Here is a 22,708-nt window from a genome sequence, read left to right as displayed (position 1 = left end):
AACCCATCTTACACTAGGATCAAACATAAGGTTATACTCCCCCGACTTTCCCATATGGTATTATGGAGATACTATCTCTAATAGGGCTAGAGGGGTAGCGATTGGAATAGCGAAGGGGACACGGTTTGTCCTGACAGACAGATTGGCAGACCCAGAAGGGAGATTCCTCTTTTTACGAGGAAAACTGGAAGAGGCGGAATATACTCTCGTAAATATATACGCGCCAAATACCTCCCCGATGAAATACCTTCTGGGAATATTAGGGAAATTAAAAGATTTCGGGAGGGGAAAGATAATACTGGGTGGGGATTTAAACTTCTGTATGGACCCAAAGGTTGATAAGACACACCAGACATCGGAAACCCAAGAGAAACAACTAAAAAAAGTAAAAGATAGCCTACATAGAAGCCAACTAGTAGACACATGGAGGATCTTTAACCCGAGCCAACGAGATTTTACATCCTATTCCCAGGCACATGGGAGCTATTCTCGAATCGATCACATTCTTGTGGAACATAGAATGTTGGAAATGGTGGTCGAGACAAGAATAGAGACCATGACGATATCCGACCACGCACCTATTAGTATATCCATAAATATTTCAGGTAATCAAAGACCCTATCAAAATTGGAGACTAAACGAGGAACTACTGATTGAAGAGAAAAGCTTATTGAGGGTTAAAAAAGAATTAGAAGAGTATTTTAAGATAAATGAGACAGATGAAATTTCAGCAGCAACATTATGGGATGCCCATAAGGCGGTGATAAGAGGGGTTTTGATCTCTGAAGGAGCAAGAAGGAAAAAAGAAGAGAAAAGTAAAAGGGAAAAACTAATAGAGGAGATCTTCAACCTAGAACAACAACACAAGATAATGGGAAAGCAACGAGATTTATACTTGAATCTAGTTGACAAGCGGAACAAACTTAAAGATTTAATGGATCAGGAAACAAGAAGGGAATTTAATTCAATAGCAAGAGAAAGATATAAATGGGGAAATAAAACAAGCAAACATCTGGCTCGGATGGTACAAAAAAAGAAATCAAGGAACCATATAGATAAAATCAAAAACGGGAAAGGAGAGGTCTTACACACAACAAAAGATATCGCAGAAACATTTCGACTATACTACGAAAAACTCTACTCGGTTGAACAAAAGAATTGGCTAAAAGGTGAGAAAGAAAAAAAGATCATAGCATTTTTAGAAGAATCAGGATTATCAAAAATCAGTCAAATAGACGCAGAAGGGATGGACAGGCCAATTACGGAAAATGAAATCAAAGTAGCACTAACAAGCTCAGCCTCAGGTAAAAGCCCGGGCCCAGATGGCTTTACAGCAATGTATTACAAAAAATGCAAGGAGATACTCATACCAAGGCTATGTCAGTATTTTAATGGTCTTGGAAAGGAGTATAACCTAAGTAAAGAGGCATCAGAGGCAACTATCACCATCATTCCGAAGGAGGGCAAAGATACGGGAAGTTGCTCGGGCTACCGGCCGATATCTCTGCTAAATACAGATTTAAAACTGTTTGCAAAGGTACTGGCCGGGAGAGTTAGACAAGAAATGACAAAACTGGTGCACCCGGACCAGACGGGGTTTATCCAAGGAAGAGAGGGAAGAGATAACGGAGTAAGAACACTCCTGATAATTCAGAGAATGAAGGCAATGGGGTCCCCAGGCCTTCTCCTGTCGATAGACGCAGAAAAAGCGTTCGACAGGGTAGACTGGGGACTTATGCTGCTCACCTTGAAGGGAATGGGGTTTGGACAGAGGATGATGGATTGGATTGCCACCCTCTATAGGTCCCCCACGGCCAAAATAAAAATAAACGGTAGCCTCTCTCAAACCTTCTTAATGAAAAATGGAACAAGGCAGGGGTGCCCCCTGTCGCCACTCCTGTTCGTGCTATCATTGGAACCCCTACTGGCCAGGATCCGTAATTGTCAAAAAATAAAGGGGGTTAAAATAGGAGAGGAGGAACACAAACTCGCTGCTTTTGCAGACGACGTCCTCTTCTATTTAGAGGAACCTAAAACATCAATCCCAAACCTATTAAACTTATGTAATGACTATGGAGAATTTTCAAACTTTAAATTAAACGTCACTAAAACAGAGATTATGAGTATAAACATAAATAAGATAGATGAGCAACTCCTGAAAGCGAAGTACCAGTTTGCTTGGGTTAAAGAACTCAAATACCTAGGGATATTGTTAACTAAATCAATTAGGAAAACCTATGTGATAAACTTCATCCCCCTATTAAATGAAATTAAGACAGAAACAAAAAGGGTGGAAAATAGAGTAATATCATGGATAGGACGAATTAACTACTGTAAAATGGTTATTTTACCAAAAATTTTATATAAATTTCAGATGATCCCTATAGCCCTCCCAAGAACACTGTTCTCTGCCCTTAGAAAAGTAATTATGAATTACATATGGAGAAATAAGAAACATAGGATATCACTCCAGACGTTAAAACAACCCAAAAAAAAGGGGGGACTTGCGGTTCCGGACATTAAGGGATATTATGACGCAGTTGTATTAACAAGAGTGGTGGAGTGGGCCAGAGTCAACAAAGAAAAAAGGTGGGTTAGATTAGAAAATGATTTATCACAGGCGAGGTTGGATAAGATAATTTGGAACCCCCCCCAATTTAGGACACTAGATAAAAACTCACATGAGATAACAAAAAATGCACTTAAAATATGGGATACTGTTTACAGGAAAACTGAGAAGGTATATAACTCACCCCTTATAGCACTGAAAAATAATGATTATTTTACACCAGGTAAAACACAAGTAGGGGGAAATTGGATTAAAAAGGACACTGCACAATTAAGGGATATAATGAATGAGGGTCACATTAGAACACTACAGGAGTTAGGACTCCAAAAGAATTTAATGGAAATTAATGAATGGAGGTATCGGCAGCTAAACCATTTCATCCAAGAACTTCCACATCCATTGAGGTCAGAAGATCAGTTATCAGAACTGGAAAAAATATGTACCATGGAAAGCTCTAAAGGAACCACCTCAAAGCTGTACGGGATTCTACTAAAGATGGAGGAGCAGAGTATACCTCCATTCATCAAAAAATGGGAAAGGGAACTTGGGACACAGCGAGATATGGTCACAATAAAGAAAATGTTGGCTCTGACACACTCCTCTGCGGTAGACAGCCGCACTGCGGAGATGTGCTTTAAATGCATAACCGGGTGGTATATGACACCAGATAAATTAAGAAAATTTAAAGAAGGGCAAACAGGAGATTGTTGGAGGGGATGTGGATCACTAGGAAATATGGCCCACCTTTGGTGGGGTTGCCCTAAGGTTAAGAGGTACTGGGAAAAAATACTGTCCTGTGTGGAAGAGATCACAAAGAAAAAGATCGAGATGGACCCATGGGTTGTCTTATTCCACGGAGGGCAAGAAGGTATAAAAAACTATAGGAATACCCTTGTACCGCACTTATTAAACGCAGCAAAGAGATTAATCCCAAGGGGGTGGCAAGAGACGGAGTGCCCCCCAATCTGGGAATGGATCGATGCGGTCGAGGAAACCTATAAAATGGAAGAACTGAAAGAGGGAATAGAGGGCAACAACATTTTACAAAGCACGAAATGGGACAACTGGAGAACCTTTAAGAAATCATGGAGTTACGCGGAAAAGTTAAGGGAAGACATTTAAAAAGTCACCCTAGAAAAAGTTAGAGAGAACTAGAGATACAAGAGATTGTTTAAGGTGAGATAGGGGGGGAGGGGAGGATAAGGGGATAAAATTGTAATGGTATATTTTTTTGTCTTTTTCTTTCTTTATCTCTTTCTAAAGTAAAGGGAGCAGAAGGATTGGAATAACAATACAAAAAAAAAAAAAAAAAGAGAGAGAAAAAATCATATAAGAAGAAGCAACACTAATGATGCGAAACCAAAAATAGAGATGCAATGGGCTGGTGCGCAGAATGTGAGCATAAAATGCACGCTCTATGAGGTAGAGTCTGAAGTGGAGAAAAAAAAAAAAAAAAAAGCAGTGGGTGACTACAACGAACTTCTCGATAGAGCCCATGACAGATTTCCCTCGATATCTGAACCAAAAATAGAACGAGGGGGCCGTTTGGCTTAGTTTATGGAGGAGACAGGACTAAGGGATATCTGGCGCATCCGCCACCCCCAGACTCGCCAGTACTCCTGTTTTTCTAGCTCCCATGCTACTTTGTCCAGAATCGATATGGCTTTGGGCAATGTATCGCCATTGGGCATGGTGAAGAGTATAGCCCAAGGGGGGTTTCAGATCACTCACTACTAGAACTAGTAATTAGGAAGGGCGAGAGAACCCCTCCAAGAGAGGGGAAAATCAGCCCATATTGGCTTGAGCTGCTTGGCGAACCACAAAAGTTGGTGAACAGCTTGAAAGAATATGTTCAAATTAACACAGGCTCGGCGGAGGCTGGAGTCGTCTGGGACTCGCTGAAGGCTTACCTAAGGGGCTTGCTGATTCAGAGGGTGGCAAGACTAAAAGGGGAATCCAGGGTGTGGGAAGAAGATCTTAGATGTGAAGTGATGGTAGCCGAACAACGATATATTGAGGACCAGTCTTTAAACAGACAAAAGAGAATGGCTTGATAAACAGAAGGTCTATAGAATGGCTACTATGAGAAAGGCAGAGAATCACCATTTTTTTCAGAGACAAACTCAATTTGGTGAAAGGGAGAAAGTGGGACGAGTGCCGTCTTTGCTGGTTCAGGCCAATACCCCCTCTTCTAATATCGCAACAATTAGGGTTCCAACAGGTGAAATTTCAACTGATAGAAGATAAGACACACGTTCTATGACTTCTATAAATGCCTGTATAAATCTAGGGGAGGAAATGAAGGTATGGAAGCCTTTTTTCAGGGAATTCAATTCAATCCCAACTCTGTCAGAAAATGACAGAAAAAACGTGGAATCCCCTGTTGCACTGGAAGAAAATTCAGCCCGCAGTGGCGGAGATGTCTAGCCATAAATCACCTGGTCCTGACGGGCTCCCAATAGAGATCTACAAGCGATATGGTGAAATATTGCTACCAGAACTGCTGCAGACATTGAAATGCGCTTTTACTGAGGGGCATCTCCCTTCCTCTATGATGGAGGCAACTGTTATTGTAATTTATAAAGAGGGAAAGGATCAACTAGATCCCTCTTCCCATTGCCCAATCTCACTCCTCTGTATGGACGTGAAAATTCTTGCTAAAGTCCTGGCAACTCGCTTAAATGGGGGTATTGAGAGCCTTCTCCACCGTGATCAATCAGGGTTCATTCCAAACAGGTCAACAAGCATTCACATTAGAAGGGTCTTTTTAAATACACAGATCCCCACTGATAATGAGGGCTCTAGAGCACTGTTGGCCCTGGATGCCGCTAAGGCATTCGACAGTCTTGAGTGGTCATGCCTATGGAAGGTACTAGAGAGCTTTGGATTTGGCCCATCTTTTATTAGGTGGGTCAAACTTCTGTATAGCGAGCCACGAGCAAAAATCTAAATAAACTGCAAAGTTTCAGATCTATTCAAGCTAGAAAGGGGAACGAGACAGGGTTGCCCCCTCTCCCCACTCCTGTTTGCACTTGCCATGGAACCTTTAGCTATTAAAACTAGGCTCAAGGAAGACATACAAGGGTTCAGAAGGGGTCCGGAAGAAGACAGGATATCGCTATTTGCGGACGATGTCCTGTTCTTTATAGGAGACGTGGATAGCTCGCTGGCTTCAGTGGTCCAAATGGTCAGGGAGTTTGGAAGGTTTTCAGGATTGACCATCAACTGGGATAAGTCGGCCCTGCTTCCAATAGACCCGTTAGGCGTCCAGACGACAGCGGAAACTGAATTTCCACAAAATTAAAATACTTGGGTGTCTGAATTACTTGCGATGTTAAGGAGTACACTATTAAAACTGGAAAAAAAAATAAAAAATAGATACCTGGAACCGCCTCTCTCTCTCTGTAGCTGGGAGATGTAACCTAATAAAAATGATCTGGCTTCCCCAGATATTATACATTCTCCACAACTCCCCGATTTGGGTAAACCAAATATGGTTTAAAAGAATGGAAACATTATTCAAGGAAAGAATGTGGAAAGGAGGTCAAGCCAGAATTAGTTTTCAGACTATGCAACTCCCAGTAAAGGAGGGGGGGGATGGCGGTTGCACACCCGAGAATATATTTTTTGGCGTCCCAGCTACAACACATAGTGAGCTGCGGCACTCAAAACCGGGGTAAAGATAGTTTCAGATTAATGCCATCAGGGGCCCCACAAAATATTAGTAGAAGCCCTGGAGGCAAACTCATTTACTCACACATGCCCGACTATAAAGAAAATTAGCAAAGTGTGGCAGACAACGAAGGCCCTGCTGGGATATACCGGGGTAACCGAGTTTGTCCCCCTCTGGAACAATAAGAACTTAACAGAAGTTAAAGATATAGAAAAATCTAAAATCTGGGAGAGACAGGGTATTACACGGCTACTCCATTTGTATGAGGGTAACCTCATGAAAACGTTTTTGAGATACGAATTCAACATACCAAATAAAACGTTTTACAAATACTTACAGATTAGGCACGCTATTCAGACCCAGTTTAAGACTCAACCGATAGTTAGGACTCAGATTCACATTCTTCTTAGAATAATCCAAACTAATACTGCGAAAGGTTTAATCTCAGAGCTATATGACAAACTGGGGGTTAGAGCCATAAATCAAACTGGTATTTCCAAGTGCCGAGAAAGATGGGAAAGAGATCTTGGGTTAGTAACCCCGGAGCAATGGAGTAAGATTCTACATAGAGGGGCTCTGGTGTCAATTGCCCCAGCGCAGAGACTGTCCCACTTATTTCTATTGCACCGCGTCTACTATACTCCTAAAAAAATGTTTGACCTAGGCTGGAACCAGAGAGATGAATGCCTCAGATGCAAAGCAGCAGGGGACCTTATTCACATGTTTTGGAGGTGCCCTAAGCTTTTTAGGTATTGGATAGAAGTTACAAATAGGCTCAATAAAATCTTTAAGACCTCTTTAGAGCCAGAGACTAGAACCCGCTTTTTAGGGTGTATGGAGGACCTTAGAGTTCCATCAGGAGCCCTGGAAGGTGTGTTGAGGTGCCTATTCCAGACACGTAAACTAAAAGCACAGAGATGGCAGGCACATGCTCCTCCATCTGTGGAGAATTGGGCTGAAACTATCAATGCTTTGATCTGGAGTGAGAGGGCGGCTTTTATTAAACAAGGGAACTATAAAAGATTTGAAAGAGTGTGGGGGCCCTGGTTGAGGGAAATGGGATTCCCTTTGTAGAGGCCGTCTCTTTGCGACCTGAAACCCTCCTCACCCTAGAAGTCGGAAACTCTCCCTAAAATTAGAAACCAATAACGAGGATCGGATTTTTTTCAGGGCTTGCCTTGGTTTCGATCTCGTTCCTATTATTTATTGGTCTCCTCTCTTTATATCGAACGTATCAAGGATAGCTTAGACTAAGGTATTTGCTCCTATGCGGGGCAATATAAAATAAGGCACAATCTTTATAGGGGGGGGGGGGGGGGGGGGGGGGGAGGAAGGGTTGGGGTATGTTCATGCACTTTACGCACACAACTTAATGTTTATGTTTATATATTTATATATGCGCATTATACAATTGATATCATTTGTAAGTAAACATGTGTTAAATACTGGAAAACAATAGAGAAAAAATAAAAAAATAAAAAACACTAGAATGGGATGGAGGAGTCGCCAGGTTTAAGTTGAAACTTAAGAACCGCCTTTTTGAGACATATCTAAAACCCCTTGAAAGAGGAACGATGTCCGAAAGGTTCGTCAAATCTTTGCGGAGGGGCTAGAAAGTATGTCAGCATGAAGCAAGGTGGTGGCAGATTGAAATTCCATTTTGTAGCCTAGAAAATGTACCATTCTGAACCCAAATGTCTGAAGTGTCCTGTGACTAGCTGTCCACAAAAGATAAAAGTTTGACATTTGGAGGACTTTGGGTCCAGGATTCATGTAGGAACAGAATTCCAGGCTTTGCCTTGGACTTGGTCTGACGGGAAATCAAACTCTTCCTAGCCTCAGGAGTAGGTGGATTTTCAGATAGGGATTTTGCCTTTGTCTGGGGCAAAAGAACGGTAGTCTGCTCCCAATGAACTAATTGAAAGGAAGAGGAATCTACCAAACGGGGGTTTCACAATTCTTGCACTGGCACTGATGCTTCGCATATCAATATTCAAATCAACATGTCCTCTCTGCATGTTTACCGAAAGGAGACTCATTCAGGATATCTAGCGCATACAATATTGACCAGCCTGTCAACTCAACAGAGTAGGGTCGCATACATTAGCTTCAGTTAATGGGAGAACAGAGAAATCCCAGACACAACCTTGGATTAGACAGTTAAGGTCCAGCAAATGGGCATGGTTAAAATGGCACAGAGAATAAAGGCCTTAGAAAAGAGCATCTAACCTTTTACCCACCAGGTTTTCAGACATGAGGATGTTCTCAAGGAAAGGGACAGTTTTGTCGAGACAGGAAATTACCAGGTCCAAATATTCAGTCCATTTCTATAGGCACCCCTCGTTCACAGGGTATTTGCCAGGCAAAAAAAAAACAGGTTAGGCCAATCACTATACAAGATGGCTGCATTAGAAAAAGTCTCAACAGGCCTGGGGCTTTTTTGGAATACTGGACCTAGTAACTTTATATTCAGTTGCCACAGATAGCGCCAGATCTAGCCATGTGCGGACTGCATTAATAAGGACCGAAATGGAATTCTTATGTTTTTGGAGTTCTGTTTGCAGATGGCAACTTCTGTACCAACTCCCCTGAAGCCCCAGGAATTTCAGAGACAAATGCTGGAGGATAGGGTGTGGAAGCATGCAAAGTCAGTCATCGTGGTAACAATTCTTCCCATAAAAACGAATAAGGGAGAATTATTCCCTAGGTAAAAAATTGAGAAAGGAGTAACACTTGAAGGGTTTAAGTCTCATAAGAGTGCTGTGACACAGGCAGAAGATTGGGCCATCAGTGTTAGGCCCATTGGAGAAAAAATAACAAGACCACCTGGTGGTTTCTCCCTCACTGTTGGCAGAGCGCAAGCGGGCCAGACCGAAGCATTTCAGTCACTACACTTATGATGAGCCATCGTATTGTATAGGAGTGAAAGACTGCCTACAATGGTGCTCAAAATTACTGACAGAGCAAAAAAGGATCTACAGAATGTATTCTGTGACCAGGTGACTTTAAAGCAGCAGGGAGCCCAAGCAATGCCAGGAGTATCGTAGCTTTGATGTATGGGAAAGGAGGGAAGGCAAAGTGGACTGCACAAGTCCAAAATAGTCCTGTCCAATTCTACTGTTACAATCTACAATATACTTCTCCCGACTCTAATCCATCTTTGGAAACATTTGAGTGCAAGCTTTATATTTTGACTATCAGCATCCTCTCGGGACATGGTTGATATTCTCTATAGCCTCAGCTGCACTGAAGATGAATGGACAGAAGACTGTGGCTCCCGTTGATTCATAAACTGAAGCATTGTAAACACAGGTTATGATGCTCAGTGACAGTTACGAATGGACAGAGTCAGTAATCAATGACTCCGCATTCAGAAAAGGAAGGAGTCAGTTACATTTACCGTCTCCTTCCTCCTCTCTCCATCCTGAAAGATCAGGGATATGGGGGTGACCGGAGGACACAGAGCCAAAGAAGACACAGGGGGAACGGAGAACAATACGGATTGGGACCCAGAGGAGGCCATGGGGAGCACAGAGTGGGACAGCCGTGGGTGATCAGGCCGTCATAAAGGCCAAAGGGGGGGGGGGGGGGGGATCTGTGCTTCCAACTCTCCACTCCCCCTCAATCACTGATGCTGCCCAAGTATCAGAGCATTTGCTTGACTACAAGTATTTGTGCAAATGCTCAGTATCGGTGCAACCCTAGTACTCGTGATCCAGGTTGTGGCACCATCAAGTCCCATTTCATATTGAATCTAGTTTGCGTGCTAAAGAGGTACTTTGCAGCTCTTGTACTGAAGCAGCAGAAATAATGGCTGCCATTTCTTGCAGCACCTTGTTTAAATGTCAACTAATACAAATCTGTATGCTTCAATACAAGATCTGCAAGTGACTCTTCCACTGGACTGTATGTATCTACTTAGAAATATAGAACCTTGAGACAGTAGAATCGGGGGACGTGAAAGGGCCCGTCTTACAATCTTCGGGAACTAGGGCCTTCTGGGCCAGGCTGGTGCCACCAGAATGACTGGAACCCTCTCTCCCAAAATCCTGCGCAGCAAATGTGCAAGGAGAGGGAAAGCATAAACCAGGGAGTACTGGCTCCATGTCCATCAGAGCATCTGCTCCAATTATCAGGCAGACAATCTCTTGTTCAGGACACAAACTGCTGTAGTTTGTTATTGAACCTGAATGCCGGCTATCACCAACGTTGGCAAATTTCCTGGAACACTTCTGGGTGTAGGGACCATTCCCCCTGGGCAAATCTGCTGGTGGCTGAAATAAAATCGGCACATGTCCCACTGCCCAGGCTAGTATGTGGTTCACATCCTTCCTAGGTGAACGACTCCTGGCACAGTCTTGGTGATTTATATAGGCCACTGCAGTGGCATTGTCAGACTTAACCCCAATAGGGCAGTCCTGAAGATCCACTGTTTATGACCACAGGGCCAGATGTACTGCCTGTAATTCCAGGACGATGATTGGCACAATCTTTCCCCTAAGCTGTGAGCCCTTCTAGGGTCACTCCCCAGCCTGAGAGACTGGCATCTGTAGTCAGTACTCTTCAAGTTACCAATAGAAAGGATCTTCCCTTTCACAGGTTCTGACCCTGCAACCACCAATTTAGGCTTAAGAGTGCCTGAGGAGAAAAGCACATTGGATAATCCAGGGCTTTTCCTCTTCTGGTCCAAGCCAACCAGATGTTTTAAGTCCTGGAATGGAATTGGGCACTGACTCGGAGGATACCATCCTCCACAGAAGACTCATACACAGAGCCGAATGGAGGGTTGTCTGGTGCCCCTTATCCGACACACCTGAACCTTTAGGGCACAACCTTTTAAAATACTGCACTGTGTATAGCATGCTCTGTTCTAGGAGCCTGTAATAAAGTGATCTCTGAGCAGGAGGTTGTTCCAGATACCTGAGCACCAGGATCCCCTGGGCCCTTAAACGACCCAGTACTGGCGCTAGGACCTTCGTGAACACCCAGGGAGCTGTAGCAAGCATGAAGGGTAGAGCCACAAACTGAAAATTACGTTCCTCTACTGCAAAACGCAAGAACCTCCGACAAGGCTGAAAGATAGGTACATGTAAATACACGTCTGGAGGCTGAGAAGTCTCCACTCTGGAGTGAGGTCACTACTGAGCAGACAGACTCCAGCCGAAATAGATACTTGTTCAGGGATCTTGGATCCAAAAATGGGCCTTGTATCCCCCGTTTGATTTCTGAACTGTAAACAGGTTTGAGTAAAACCCTGTGCCCCTTTCGGATACAGGAACCTATACAATCACTCCTTGATGCACTAGATGTAGTGCCTAAAGCAATACGTTTTTGGAGATCCGAGGTAACGCTGGATCTTAAAAACCCTCTGCAACTTTAATTTCTGACATTTTGTAAGAGTCTTTATATTCATATGTTCCTAACTGTGTACACGCGCTGTCTTGTGCAGCTGAGGAAAGACTAACAGGTCTGCTTAATGGTAAATTAGCCATGAAAGAATTAAGGAAGAGGACATTGCTTAATTCTGATAATAGTAGCCTGTCCGTTGTACACATTTCTCTGGCTTCAATACTTCAGTCAACTGTGCAATCTCACTTTCTTTTAAACCAAGATAGACCTGCTGACAGACCATTGTGCAGAACTCATGGATATAAGCACTGACTTTAAATTGGCTTGGAGTACTCACCAACTCTGTCTGGAAGAACCTCAAGAGCAGATACTCTTTCATCTTTGTGAAGTTCAAGTCCATAAACACAATCAAACCCATCATACTTTATAAGATAAAGGGAAGGGTTGACTGGTACTTGATCTAGAACAGTTCCTTTCCACTGAGTTATAGGACCACTACCCTCTTTCCAGCCGTGCTGTATTCTGCAACCAACGATGTTTCTCCTTGGCTGGGAAATTGGTTTGCTTGGTCCCATGTTATTACGATGTTTCCTGAAAGCAGAAGAACAATTTACCTAAATTATACAGTAGGCATTCACAAGCACATCAGCACTTAGCTTTACTTGCATTATCCACCAGTGCCAAGACCCCCCCCCCCCAACAAGGTACAACGCCTAATAAAGTGTTCACACCCTTGCATTTTTATTGAGCAGTGTAAAACAAAAATTTAAAGACCAAGTTCACACACACACACACATTATATATATATATATATATATACACACATACACACATACATACATACATACATACATACATACATACATACATACATACATACATACATACATATTTTTTTTACACTGCAGCCTGTAAAGCGATCTACTTGACACAGGTGCACAATTAGGCTCCTGCAGACACTCTGTGCTCGCAGGCGGACAGTAACTGAAATGCAGAAGAACCAAACTAAGAAGATGATCACTAGCACACTCATAGTTCATTGAGAGCTACAAGCCTTCTGCTGCAGTGGCAGACAGGACTCAATCATTCACAGAACGCTGAATGAATGTGACTGTGCGGGGCAGCGGTTCTAATAACGTCACAATGGGTGCAGGGGAAGGAACCCCATCCTGTCACAGGAGCGGTTGGGCTGCTCTAAACTAACATGTTACACCCTAAATACAAAAAGGTGAATGTATCCTTCAAGTCCTTATCCATTCCATCTTTCAGTTCAAAATGAACAGTCTATGCAAAATGACTTAGTTACATAGTAGGTGAGGTTGAAAAAAAAAAAAAAAAAAAACACAAGTCCGACCTGTGTGTGTGTGTGTGTGATTATATATGTCAGCATTACATTGTACATCCCTGCATGCTGTGGTTGTGAGGTTGGTGGTTCAACTGGACCCGGGCTTTAGGACTTCTGGATGTATGGAGACTCTCTGATGCATCGGCAAGTCAAGACACACACAGCGATATGTTGAATCAAAAGACTAGACCAGAGATATGCAATTAGCGGACCTCCAGCTGTTGCAGAACTACAAGTCCTATGAGGCATAGCAAGACTCTGACAGCCACAAGCATGACACCCAGAGGCGGAGGCATAATGGGACTTGTAGTTATGCAACAGCTGGAGGTCCGCTAATTGCATATCCCTGGACTAGACTTTTATTTCCTGTGCGCACTGCACTTATCTCAAACATACAAGCATTGATATTATGGGGGAACTCTAGCAAGCCTTACAATGGTCATTCAGGGGCTTATCTAATAGTTTTTCGAAACCATCGATGCCCCCTGCCAAGACCGCCTGTGGAAGGGAATTTCACATTCTTGCCGCTCTTTCTGCGGTTCAGCATTGTGCTACTTTAACTTGGAATTGCTTGTCATGCAATGCAATACTGTACGCAAATGACGTTTTTTTTGGTGGCATTTGGCCTTTTTTTCACCAATTATAAATAATTGGCTGCAAGCCTGCTGACCAACTTGTGCTGTGTCCAAACTATTGCATGTGAAACAGAAGTATGGTGTGGTGTACAGGTATGTAACGGTGCCCAGGGAGCTGCTGGCCAGCGGGAAAATTACTACTGCCTGGTCGGCAAGTGGTTAATTACAATGAAAACACACGCAAACACCTCTTTCAAGTTAATATTTTGCAGAGGCACCTTTGGCAGCATTTACAACCTTAATTCTGTGTGCATAGATACATCAACAACTTTACACATCTAGGACACTGCAATCCTGCCCATTCCTCCTAGCAATGCTCAAAGCTCGGCCAGGCTGCATTGCAATTATAAACAACTTTATAAATCGGCCACAAACTATTGGATTAAGATCTGGACTCGGACTGGGCTAATCCTGGACATCAACATGGTTTTAAAAGGGGTTGTAAAGGGTCGTTTTTTATTTTCTAAATAGGTTCCTTTAACCACTTTAGCCCCGGGCCTGTTTTTCAGAGTCGGTGTTTACGAGACAAAACCATTTTTTTCCGCTAGAAAATTACTTAAAACCCCCAAACATTATATATATTTTTTTCTAACACCCTAGAGAATAAAATGGCAGTCATTGCAATACTTTTTGTCACACCGTATTTGCGCAGCGGTCTTACAAGCGCACTTTTTTTGGAAAAAATTCACTTTTTTAAATAAAAAAATAAGACAATAAATTTGGCCCAATTTTTTTATATATTGTGAAAGATAATGTTACGCCGAGTAAAATGATACCCAACATGTCACGCTTAAAAATTGCGCCCGCTCGTGGCATGGCGTCAAACTTTTACCCTTAAAAATCTTGATAGGCGACGTTTAAAAAAATTCTACAGGTTGCATTTTTTGAGTTACAGAGTAGGCCTAAGGCTAAAATTATTGCTCTCGCTCTAACGATCGCGGCGATACCTCACTTGTGTGGTTTGACTACAGTTTTCATATGCTGGTGCTACTCGCTTCTACGCGCGAGCTCGTCGGGATGGGGCGCTTTAAAAAATTTTTTTGGGGGGTTTTCGCATTTATTTTTATTTATTTTACAATTTTTAACACTGGAAAAAATAAATAAAAAAATCATCACTTTTATTCCTATTACAAGGAATGTAAACATCCCTTGTAATAGAAAAAAGCATGACAGGTCCTCTTAAATATGAGATCTGGGGTCAAAAAGACCTCAGATCTCATATTTAGGCTTAAATGACAAAAAAAAAAAAATGTTTCTTTAAGAGGCTGGGCGGGACTGACGTTTTGACGTCACTTCCGCCCAGCAGAGCTATGGGGACGGGCGAAGGAGATTTTTCCTTCAGTCTCGTCCCCGCTCAGCTAGCGAACGGTCGCGATCCCCTCCGCCGCTACCGACGGCTACGGTAAGCGGCGGAGGGCGCGGGAGAGCGGCGGGAGGCCCCTCTCCCGCCACCGATAACGGCGATCCTGCGGCGAATCCGCCGCGGAGACCGCCATTATCGTTTACACGGCCGCCCACAGAAGAGATGAATATCTCGATTGTGGCAGCTGCTGCCGTTACCGAGATATTCATCTTTAAAGTGAGGACGTATAACGACGGTGGGCGGTCGGCAAGTAGTTAAGCTAGTGCATTGTTGGTTCACTTACCTTTTCCTTAGATTTCCCTTCTAAATGTTTTTTTCTGTGTCTGAATTTCTCACTTCCTATTCCTCCTCAGTAAGCTTGCCCCCATCAGAACTGTTCTAGCTGGGGGGTTAGTCAGCCAGAACAGCTTACTGGAGGAGGAAGTGAGAAATTCAGACAAAGAAAACAAAGAAATTTTTTGAAGGGAAATTGAAGGAAAAGGTTAGTGAACAATGAACTAGCTTAAAAGGAATCTATTTAAGCAATTCTTCTGTAGTTTTGGCTTAACCACTTGAAGACTTTTATGGCACGTTGTTTAAATTATATATTTTTTAATATTTGTTTTAATTACTTAAAACACCCAATTATATATTTTTTCTTTAGCAGAGAACCTAGGGAATAAAAACAGTGATCGTTGCAATTTGTATACAACAGGGTATTTGTGTTACGGTTTTTCAAATGCAATTTTGGAAAGAAACTTGAATATAAAAAAAATTTTTTTTTTGTAAAATATGAAAATAAAAAGAAAAAAGAAAGTTATGATTTGCCGAGTAAAACTGTGCATGCTCGTGGAATGGTGACAAACTACAGTACTTAAAAATCTTCATAACCAATGCCTACATTTTTATTTTATTTTTTTTACAGGTCATCTGTTTAGAGCAGTAATATGCAATTAGCAGACCTCCAGCTGTTGCAAAACTACACGTCCCATCATGCCTCGAGTGTCATTCTTGTGGCTGTCTTGCTAGGCCTCATGGGATTTGTAGTTCTGCAACAGCTGGAGGTCCGCTAATTGCATATCCTTGGATTAGAGTTACAGAGGAGGCCTTGTGCCGGAATTATTGCTCTTATGTTCGAGGATTTACATATGCCGGCTATTTGCATATACGCAAGCTTCTGCGCGCGAGCACAGATAGGAGGTGCTTTGCCAAAAGTCTCCAAATCTCAATTTTCCTTTAAAAGTAAAAAAACAAAAACACACACACACAAAAAGAAAAAAAAAACTGATCAGAGACCATCTGGTCTCTGTCCACCTCTGACCAGCTGGCTGCACTGTCTGATCGTTTCTTAGGCAAACAGGTGAAATGGGCAAGCCAGAGAAACACCGGCGGAAGGGGGGGGGGGGGGTGGGAGTAGGGGAGCTAGGGATGTCCCCTCTAGGGATCGACCGATTATCGCCAAGGCCGATATCATTTTTCACAACATCAGTATCAGGTCACAGACTAGAAACAATCTCTGCCGGCATCTTTTTGGGGCCCAAAAGCCTGCAGACCCAGTGCGCACGGGACACGCATATGACGTCATTAGGCCGCCGCCTCTTAATAAATCGGACAGACACGCCAGCCACAGTAATGTGCCAGGCCACCGGGACCAGCCAGCAGCCACCCACCAACAGCAGGGTGAGCCTGCCATTTTTAACCCTACTCTTTCAAATCACAATACAGAGGGATGCAAAGAGAAAGTTAAAAAAGCAGCAGTGTGCAACACATGCACAATGTGAGCATGGGATCAACAACTGCAAAAAAACAAAAATACATCAAATCTTTGGGCCCATCTAAGAGTTCATCATGTTGAATTATATAATTAAGCACAGAGAAAAACAAAGCTGCATCAAAGTGAAATCCCACCAAACAATAAAAGGTATGTTTCCGGAAAAAAAGCCAAGTGGTTTAATTCAGATGGAAGATCCCAACAGCTGGACAAAGCAATCGGAGATGGTTATGGATAACCAGCCATTTACAATGGTGTCCGATTCTGGATTTCAGCTGTTGATGTCCATAGCCGAGTCAAGGTACCCACTGAAGCGTGAAAAGTATTATCAAATCGAAATGCTGGGAAAGATTCACCAAAAAGGTAGTTGAGAAAGTAAAGGCTATGCTGCAACCAGAGCATGCAGGCAACTCGCTGTCAGCTGTCACGACTGACTGCTGGTCAGGACCAACAGTCAGAGTCTTACCTGTCAATGAAGTGGCATAGGATGGACAAAAAGGCAATAGGTGTTGAATACAAAAGGTGATGCAAGGATCCCACACTGGGAAGTACATTAGAGAAATGTTCCCAAGAATGCTTCGAGACTGGGGAATAAACAAAGACCGAGTGATTGTGCTTAGTGACAGCGGTGCAAACATGGTGAAAGGAATGAGGCTGGCTGAAGTATCAGACCTCAGTTGCATGGCATACCCTGCAACTTGTGGTAAATGATGGTCTGTCAAGCCAGAGCACTTTAATAAATATAATTGGCATTCTGAAGAGGTGTGCAGGCCATATCCAACATTCAGTCCTTGCCAAACAGTGAATGAGGTGCATTCAGGCAGACCTGGGCCTACCCAAAACAGCCTAATTCAGGCTGTTCCAACACATTGGAATTCAACAATTCACATACTGCAAAGAAAGCTGGAACAGAAGCAAGCTGTGAGCATCTATTTAGGTGAACATGGAGAATATTGTTGTCCTACTGCTGATCATTGGGACATTGTAGCCAAAGTCATTGAGACCCTCCTCCCCACATGGGAAGTGACAATAGAGGCGAGTCATTACAACGTATCTGTCATCCCATGTGTGAGTGCTGAATATGCTTCAAGAGAATGAAGGACTCAACACACGTGGTATAAAACATTCAGGCAGGTAATGGGGGGAAAGCCTCAAAAACGCTTTGAGAAGCATGAAGAGAATAAAAATGTTGTGCTGGCATGTCTTTTGGATCCTTGATACAAGAACCATACTTATTCTTATATTTTCTGATGATGTATTGGACAAGGCACAACAATAGGTGATAGAAGATCAACACCAGCTGCTGGAGGCTCCTGCAGAAAGGTCAAGTTTGTAAGAGCATGTTACCAATCTGGAAGAGCAGGGTGCTGCAAAAACAAACGTCAAAAAAGGCAACGAGCAGAAGAGCACCATCATCATGATCGAACTGATGCCAAGTTGAGCAGGTTATTGGGGCCTGATGGGAAGGATTCTTCTAAATGTGCATCAATAATCAGCCTGGATGATGAACATCTCTCCATTTGAAGGAACCAGTAATTGACAGAAGTAGTGGTGATAAGAAAATAAGTCACGCTACAAAAGACTTGCCTCTCATGCTAGAAGAGGCCTCTCTGTTCCTCCTTCATCTGTACCAAGTGAGCATGTTTTCATTCAAGTCGCAGCAATTTATGGAAAAAAAAACAGAACCGGTTTAACAGGTGAACATGCTGAAATGTTATGCTTTTTGCACTATAATATTGTTCTACTTAACTGGGAGTATTGAAGAAAGTGTAGCATCAGTGTGTACTGTCCACCACCTAGCTTTTTGCACTGCAGTAGTGACCTAAATTTAATCAGTGCAGTGCAATGCACTAGAAACAGTAACTAGTCGTTTGGGAAGCCATTTAAGATGTTATTGTTTTTCAAGCACTTTAGTGTTATTTTTGAAAAATGTAAAGGTGGCAAATAATAAATCGGCTATCGGCAATAGAGGTGGCTGAAATATCGGTATAGTATCGGCACCGAAAATAAATAAATAATATCTAGCCAATCGTAACTTTAAATATATTAATCAAGTGACGCAGTAGTTTCACACTTCAACTTTTCCATGCAATTAATTTTCCTGTTAAAAACTATGATATGTCACCAATGTTGACCACTTAAAACAGGGCCAATTCTGACATTTCTGAAATGTATTAAAAAAATCTGCTGCTTTTTTTTTGCTAGAGAAATTACTTTGAACCCCAAAACAAATGTGTTTTCTCAAAGCAAAGTTCCCGGCGAATAAAAGGGGGGGTGCTGCAAATGTTTGTCACACAATATTAGTGCCGCAGTTAATCAAATTACAAATAAAAAAAAAAATGCATTTAAATGAATGAGTGAACACAAACGCAATACCTATTTTTTGCTAAAATAAAAGATATACCGAAAAATAGATAGCCAACATGCCATGTTTTATAAATACCTGTAAAATCCTTTTCTTTGAGTACATCATGGGACACAGTCAGGCTAATATTCATTAACTGCTGGGTTACACTTCACCAGGTAAATGGACACTGGTAGACCAAAGGTCGTTAGACAGGAAGTGATCCCCTATATAACCCCTCCCATACAGGAAGTACATCAGTTTGGCAGCAAACACTGAATCCTCAAAAAGAGGGGAGGGACCTCTGTTCCATGATGAACTGAGAAAAAAAAAAAAAACTCTGATCCTCGGATGTCCACAGATCTAGACAAATAAACCTTGACTGCCCGGGCAACTTTATAAGAATGCAGTCTTTCTTCTGCCAAACGAGGCTGAGAGAAAAAAATAATGTCCTGATTTAAAACGACAGACCGATACCACTTGACAAAAAGGATGGAACAGGTTGTAACACGACTCATGGTGAAGGATCAAGTACAGTTCCCTGCATGAAAGGGTCGCCAACTCCGAAACCCTTCTAGCCAAGGTGATAGCCATCAGGAAGGCTAGCTTGCGTGACAGCAAGTCTAATGCAATTTCCTCAATAGGTTCAAATGGTTGCTTCTGTAACAGACAACACCAAGTTCAAGCCCCAAGGGCACATAGGTGACCTAATGGGGGAAGCAAGCGAGTTGCCCCTTGCATAAAGGTTCAGATGAATGGGAGGCTAAAGGCCTTTGGAAAAATACTGATAGGGCCGATACTTGACCTCTGATTGTACTCAAGGCCAATTTGATTTCCACAGCTGACTGTAGAAAAGAGAATTCTCCCAATCACATATTTCCAAAGAGTTTTCTGGCTTTACACCAGGCAATACAAAAGTCTTTCAGACCCCATGATAAATCTTCCTAGAGACAGCTTTTCAAGCAATCACTAGTGTAGACACCACAGATCCCGAGATGCCTCGGTCCTTTAACACCCTGGCTTCAATAGCCATGGCATCAAATTTAGAGACTGTAAATTGGGGTGGAATATAGGACCTTAAGGCATTAGATCAGGGCGACGTGGAAGTGTCCATGGCCCGTCTATTGTCAGTCTCACAATCTCCAGGAACCAGGGCCTTCTGGGCCAGGCTGGTGCCACCAGAATGACTGAAAGCCCCTCTCTCCAAATCCTGTGCAGCAAATGTGCAAGGAGAGGCATCAGAGGTAAAGCATAAACCAGGGAGTACTGGCTTCATGGCATCTGCTCCAATTGCCAGAGGATCTCTTGTTTCGGACACAAACTGCTGTAGCTTGGTGTTGAGCCTGGATGACAGTGGGTCGGCCATCCCCAAAGTTGGCAAATTTCCTGGAACACCCCTAGGTGTAGGGACCATTCCCCAGGCAGATCTGCTGGCAGCTAAGATAATCTGCCTTCCAGTTCTGTACTCCCAGGATATAATTGGCACGTCCCTCTGCCCAGGCTAGTTTGTACTTCACCTCCTTCAGAGCTGAACGACTCCTGGTACTGCCCTGGTGGTTTATATAGGCCACTGCCGTGGTGTTGTCGGACTGAACCGTGATGGGGCAGTCCTGAAGCTCCACTGTCCAGAACCGTAGGCCCAGACGTACTGCCCATAATTCTAGGACGTTGATGGGCAGGATCTGTTCTATCCTTGGCTGTTTTTCCTGAGCTGTGAGCCCATCTACGGTCGCTCCCCAGCCTGAGACTGGCATCTGTAGTCAGTACTTTCCAAGTAACCTGGAGAAATAATTTTCCCTTTCTCAGGCTCTGATCCTGCAACCACCAGTTTAAGCTTAATCATGCCTGAGGAGATAAGCACATTGCATAATCCAGGGCTTTTCTTCCTCTGTCCCAAGCAAACAAGATGCCTTGTTGTAAAGGCATGGAATGGAACTGGGCATAGGGCACTGCTTCGAAGGAGGATACCATCCTCCCTAGAAGACTCGTACAGACCCGAATAGAGGGTTGTCTGGTGCCCCTTATCCGACGCACCTGATCCTTTAGGGCAGAGATCCTTGTGGGCGGCAAGAATAATCTTGTTTGGACCCCATCTAGGATCAGACCTAAATACTTTAGACTTTGAGCTGGTTTCAAAGCAGATTTCTCTGTATTTATGATTCAGCCTAAGCTTTTCAAATACTGCACTGTGTATATTATGCTCTGTTCTAGAGCCTGTACTGAGTGATCTGAGCAGTCGTTCAGATACCCAAGCACCAGAATGCCTTGGGCCCTTAAAAGACCAAGTACTGGTGCTAGAACCTGTGTGAACACCCAGGGAGCTGTAGTCAGCCCGAAGGGTAGAGACAAAACTGAAAATTATGTTACTCTACTGCAAAACGTAGGAACCTCAGACGAGGCTGAAAGATAGGGACGTTTAAATACGCGCCTTATATCGATGGAGGCTAGAAGTCTGCCCTCTGGAGTGAGATTACTACTGAGCAGACAGACTGCATCCGAAAGGACTGTATCAAAAAGATACTTGTTAAAGGGATCTTAGGTCCAAAATGGGCCTGGCGTCCCAGTTTGGTTTCTGAACCGTAAACAGGTTTGAGTAAACCTGTGCTCCTTTTGGGTTCAGGAACTACTCTTTTTGGAGGATCCGAGGGAATGCTGGATCTTAAAAACCTCAGAGGGGGAACTCTAGCTTGTAGCCACAAGATATAATTGAGGTGACCCACTCGTCCTGAATTAATGTTTTCCAAATGTCCGCAAAGTGCAGCAGCCTTCCCCCCCACCCAATGGAGTGGAGGCATCCCCTCAAAAGGAGGGCTTGGTGCTGCGTTTAGAAGAATTTTGGACCCATGGCTTTTTTTCTGGCCCTGGCCTTGCCCCTGACCCTAGCGTCCTGTTGGTGGGGGAAACCGCCTTGACGCTAAGACATTTGAGGAAGCAGTCCCTGAGGTTTTAAAACAAGGGACATCTGGTTGTAAAGGTTCCTCTTTTATTTTCTAAATTGGTTCCTTTAGGCTTGTGCATTGTTGGTTCACTTATCTTTTCCTTTGATTTCCCTTCCAAATGTTTTTTTTCTTTGTTTGAATTTCTCACTTCCCGTTTCTCCTCAGTAAGCTTTCCACCATCTGAGCAGTGGAAAGTCATTTAGAACAGCTTACTGAGGAGGAACAGGAAGTGAGAAATTCAGACAAAGAAGACAAAGAAAAAAAACATTTAGAAGGGAAATTGAAAGAAAAGGTAAGTAAACCAACAATGTACTAGCTTAAAGTAACCCATTTAGAAAATAAAAAACAAACCTTTACAACCCCTTTAAGTTCTTGCTTGAGGAAGAAAGCTTTAGCTACGGCTGGTCTGCTCCATTTCTTAAAGGGGTTGTAAAAGGAAAAAATAGGATTTTTGTACTCGCCGTAAAATCCATTTTTCTGAGTTCATGAACGGACACAGCAGCCTTTGACCTTAGGATTATATCCACTTCCTTCCAGAAGAGTTAGGCAGAAAAAAAAAGCACTTTAAGTGTTAAAAATACTTTGCTCAGTACAGCTCCTCCCAGGGGGCGTGGTCCCCCGAATATATCACACACTCTGCCTCAGCAGCTCCAGTTCGTAACAAGCAGCACAAACAGAGGGGTGGGTGCAGTGTCCGTCCATGAACTCAGAGAAATGGATTTTACGGTGAGTACAAAAATC

The 22,708-nt window shown here is 43.1% G+C and overlaps 1 protein-coding gene across 4 annotated transcripts in view; it reads right to left on the bottom strand.

Annotated features, from left to right (window-relative positions):
- Positions 1–22,708, bottom strand: part of SPIN1 (spindlin 1) — a 108,324-nt gene that overhangs the window by 24,157 nt on the left and 61,459 nt on the right. For all 4 annotated transcript variants that reach the window (XM_040355184.1, XM_040355169.1, XM_040355162.1 and 1 more), the window contains one exon: positions 11,929–12,182. In XM_040355184.1, the coding sequence (XP_040211118.1) occupies positions 11,929–12,182 (254 nt within the window). The remainder of the gene's footprint in view (positions 1–11,928; positions 12,183–22,708) is intronic.

Source organism: Rana temporaria, chromosome 1 (assembly GCF_905171775.1).
Source record: "Rana temporaria chromosome 1, aRanTem1.1, whole genome shotgun sequence".
In the NCBI taxonomy this organism is placed as follows: domain Eukaryota; kingdom Metazoa; phylum Chordata; class Amphibia; order Anura; family Ranidae; genus Rana; species Rana temporaria.
This window is presented reverse-complemented; position numbering and strand designations above follow the sequence as displayed.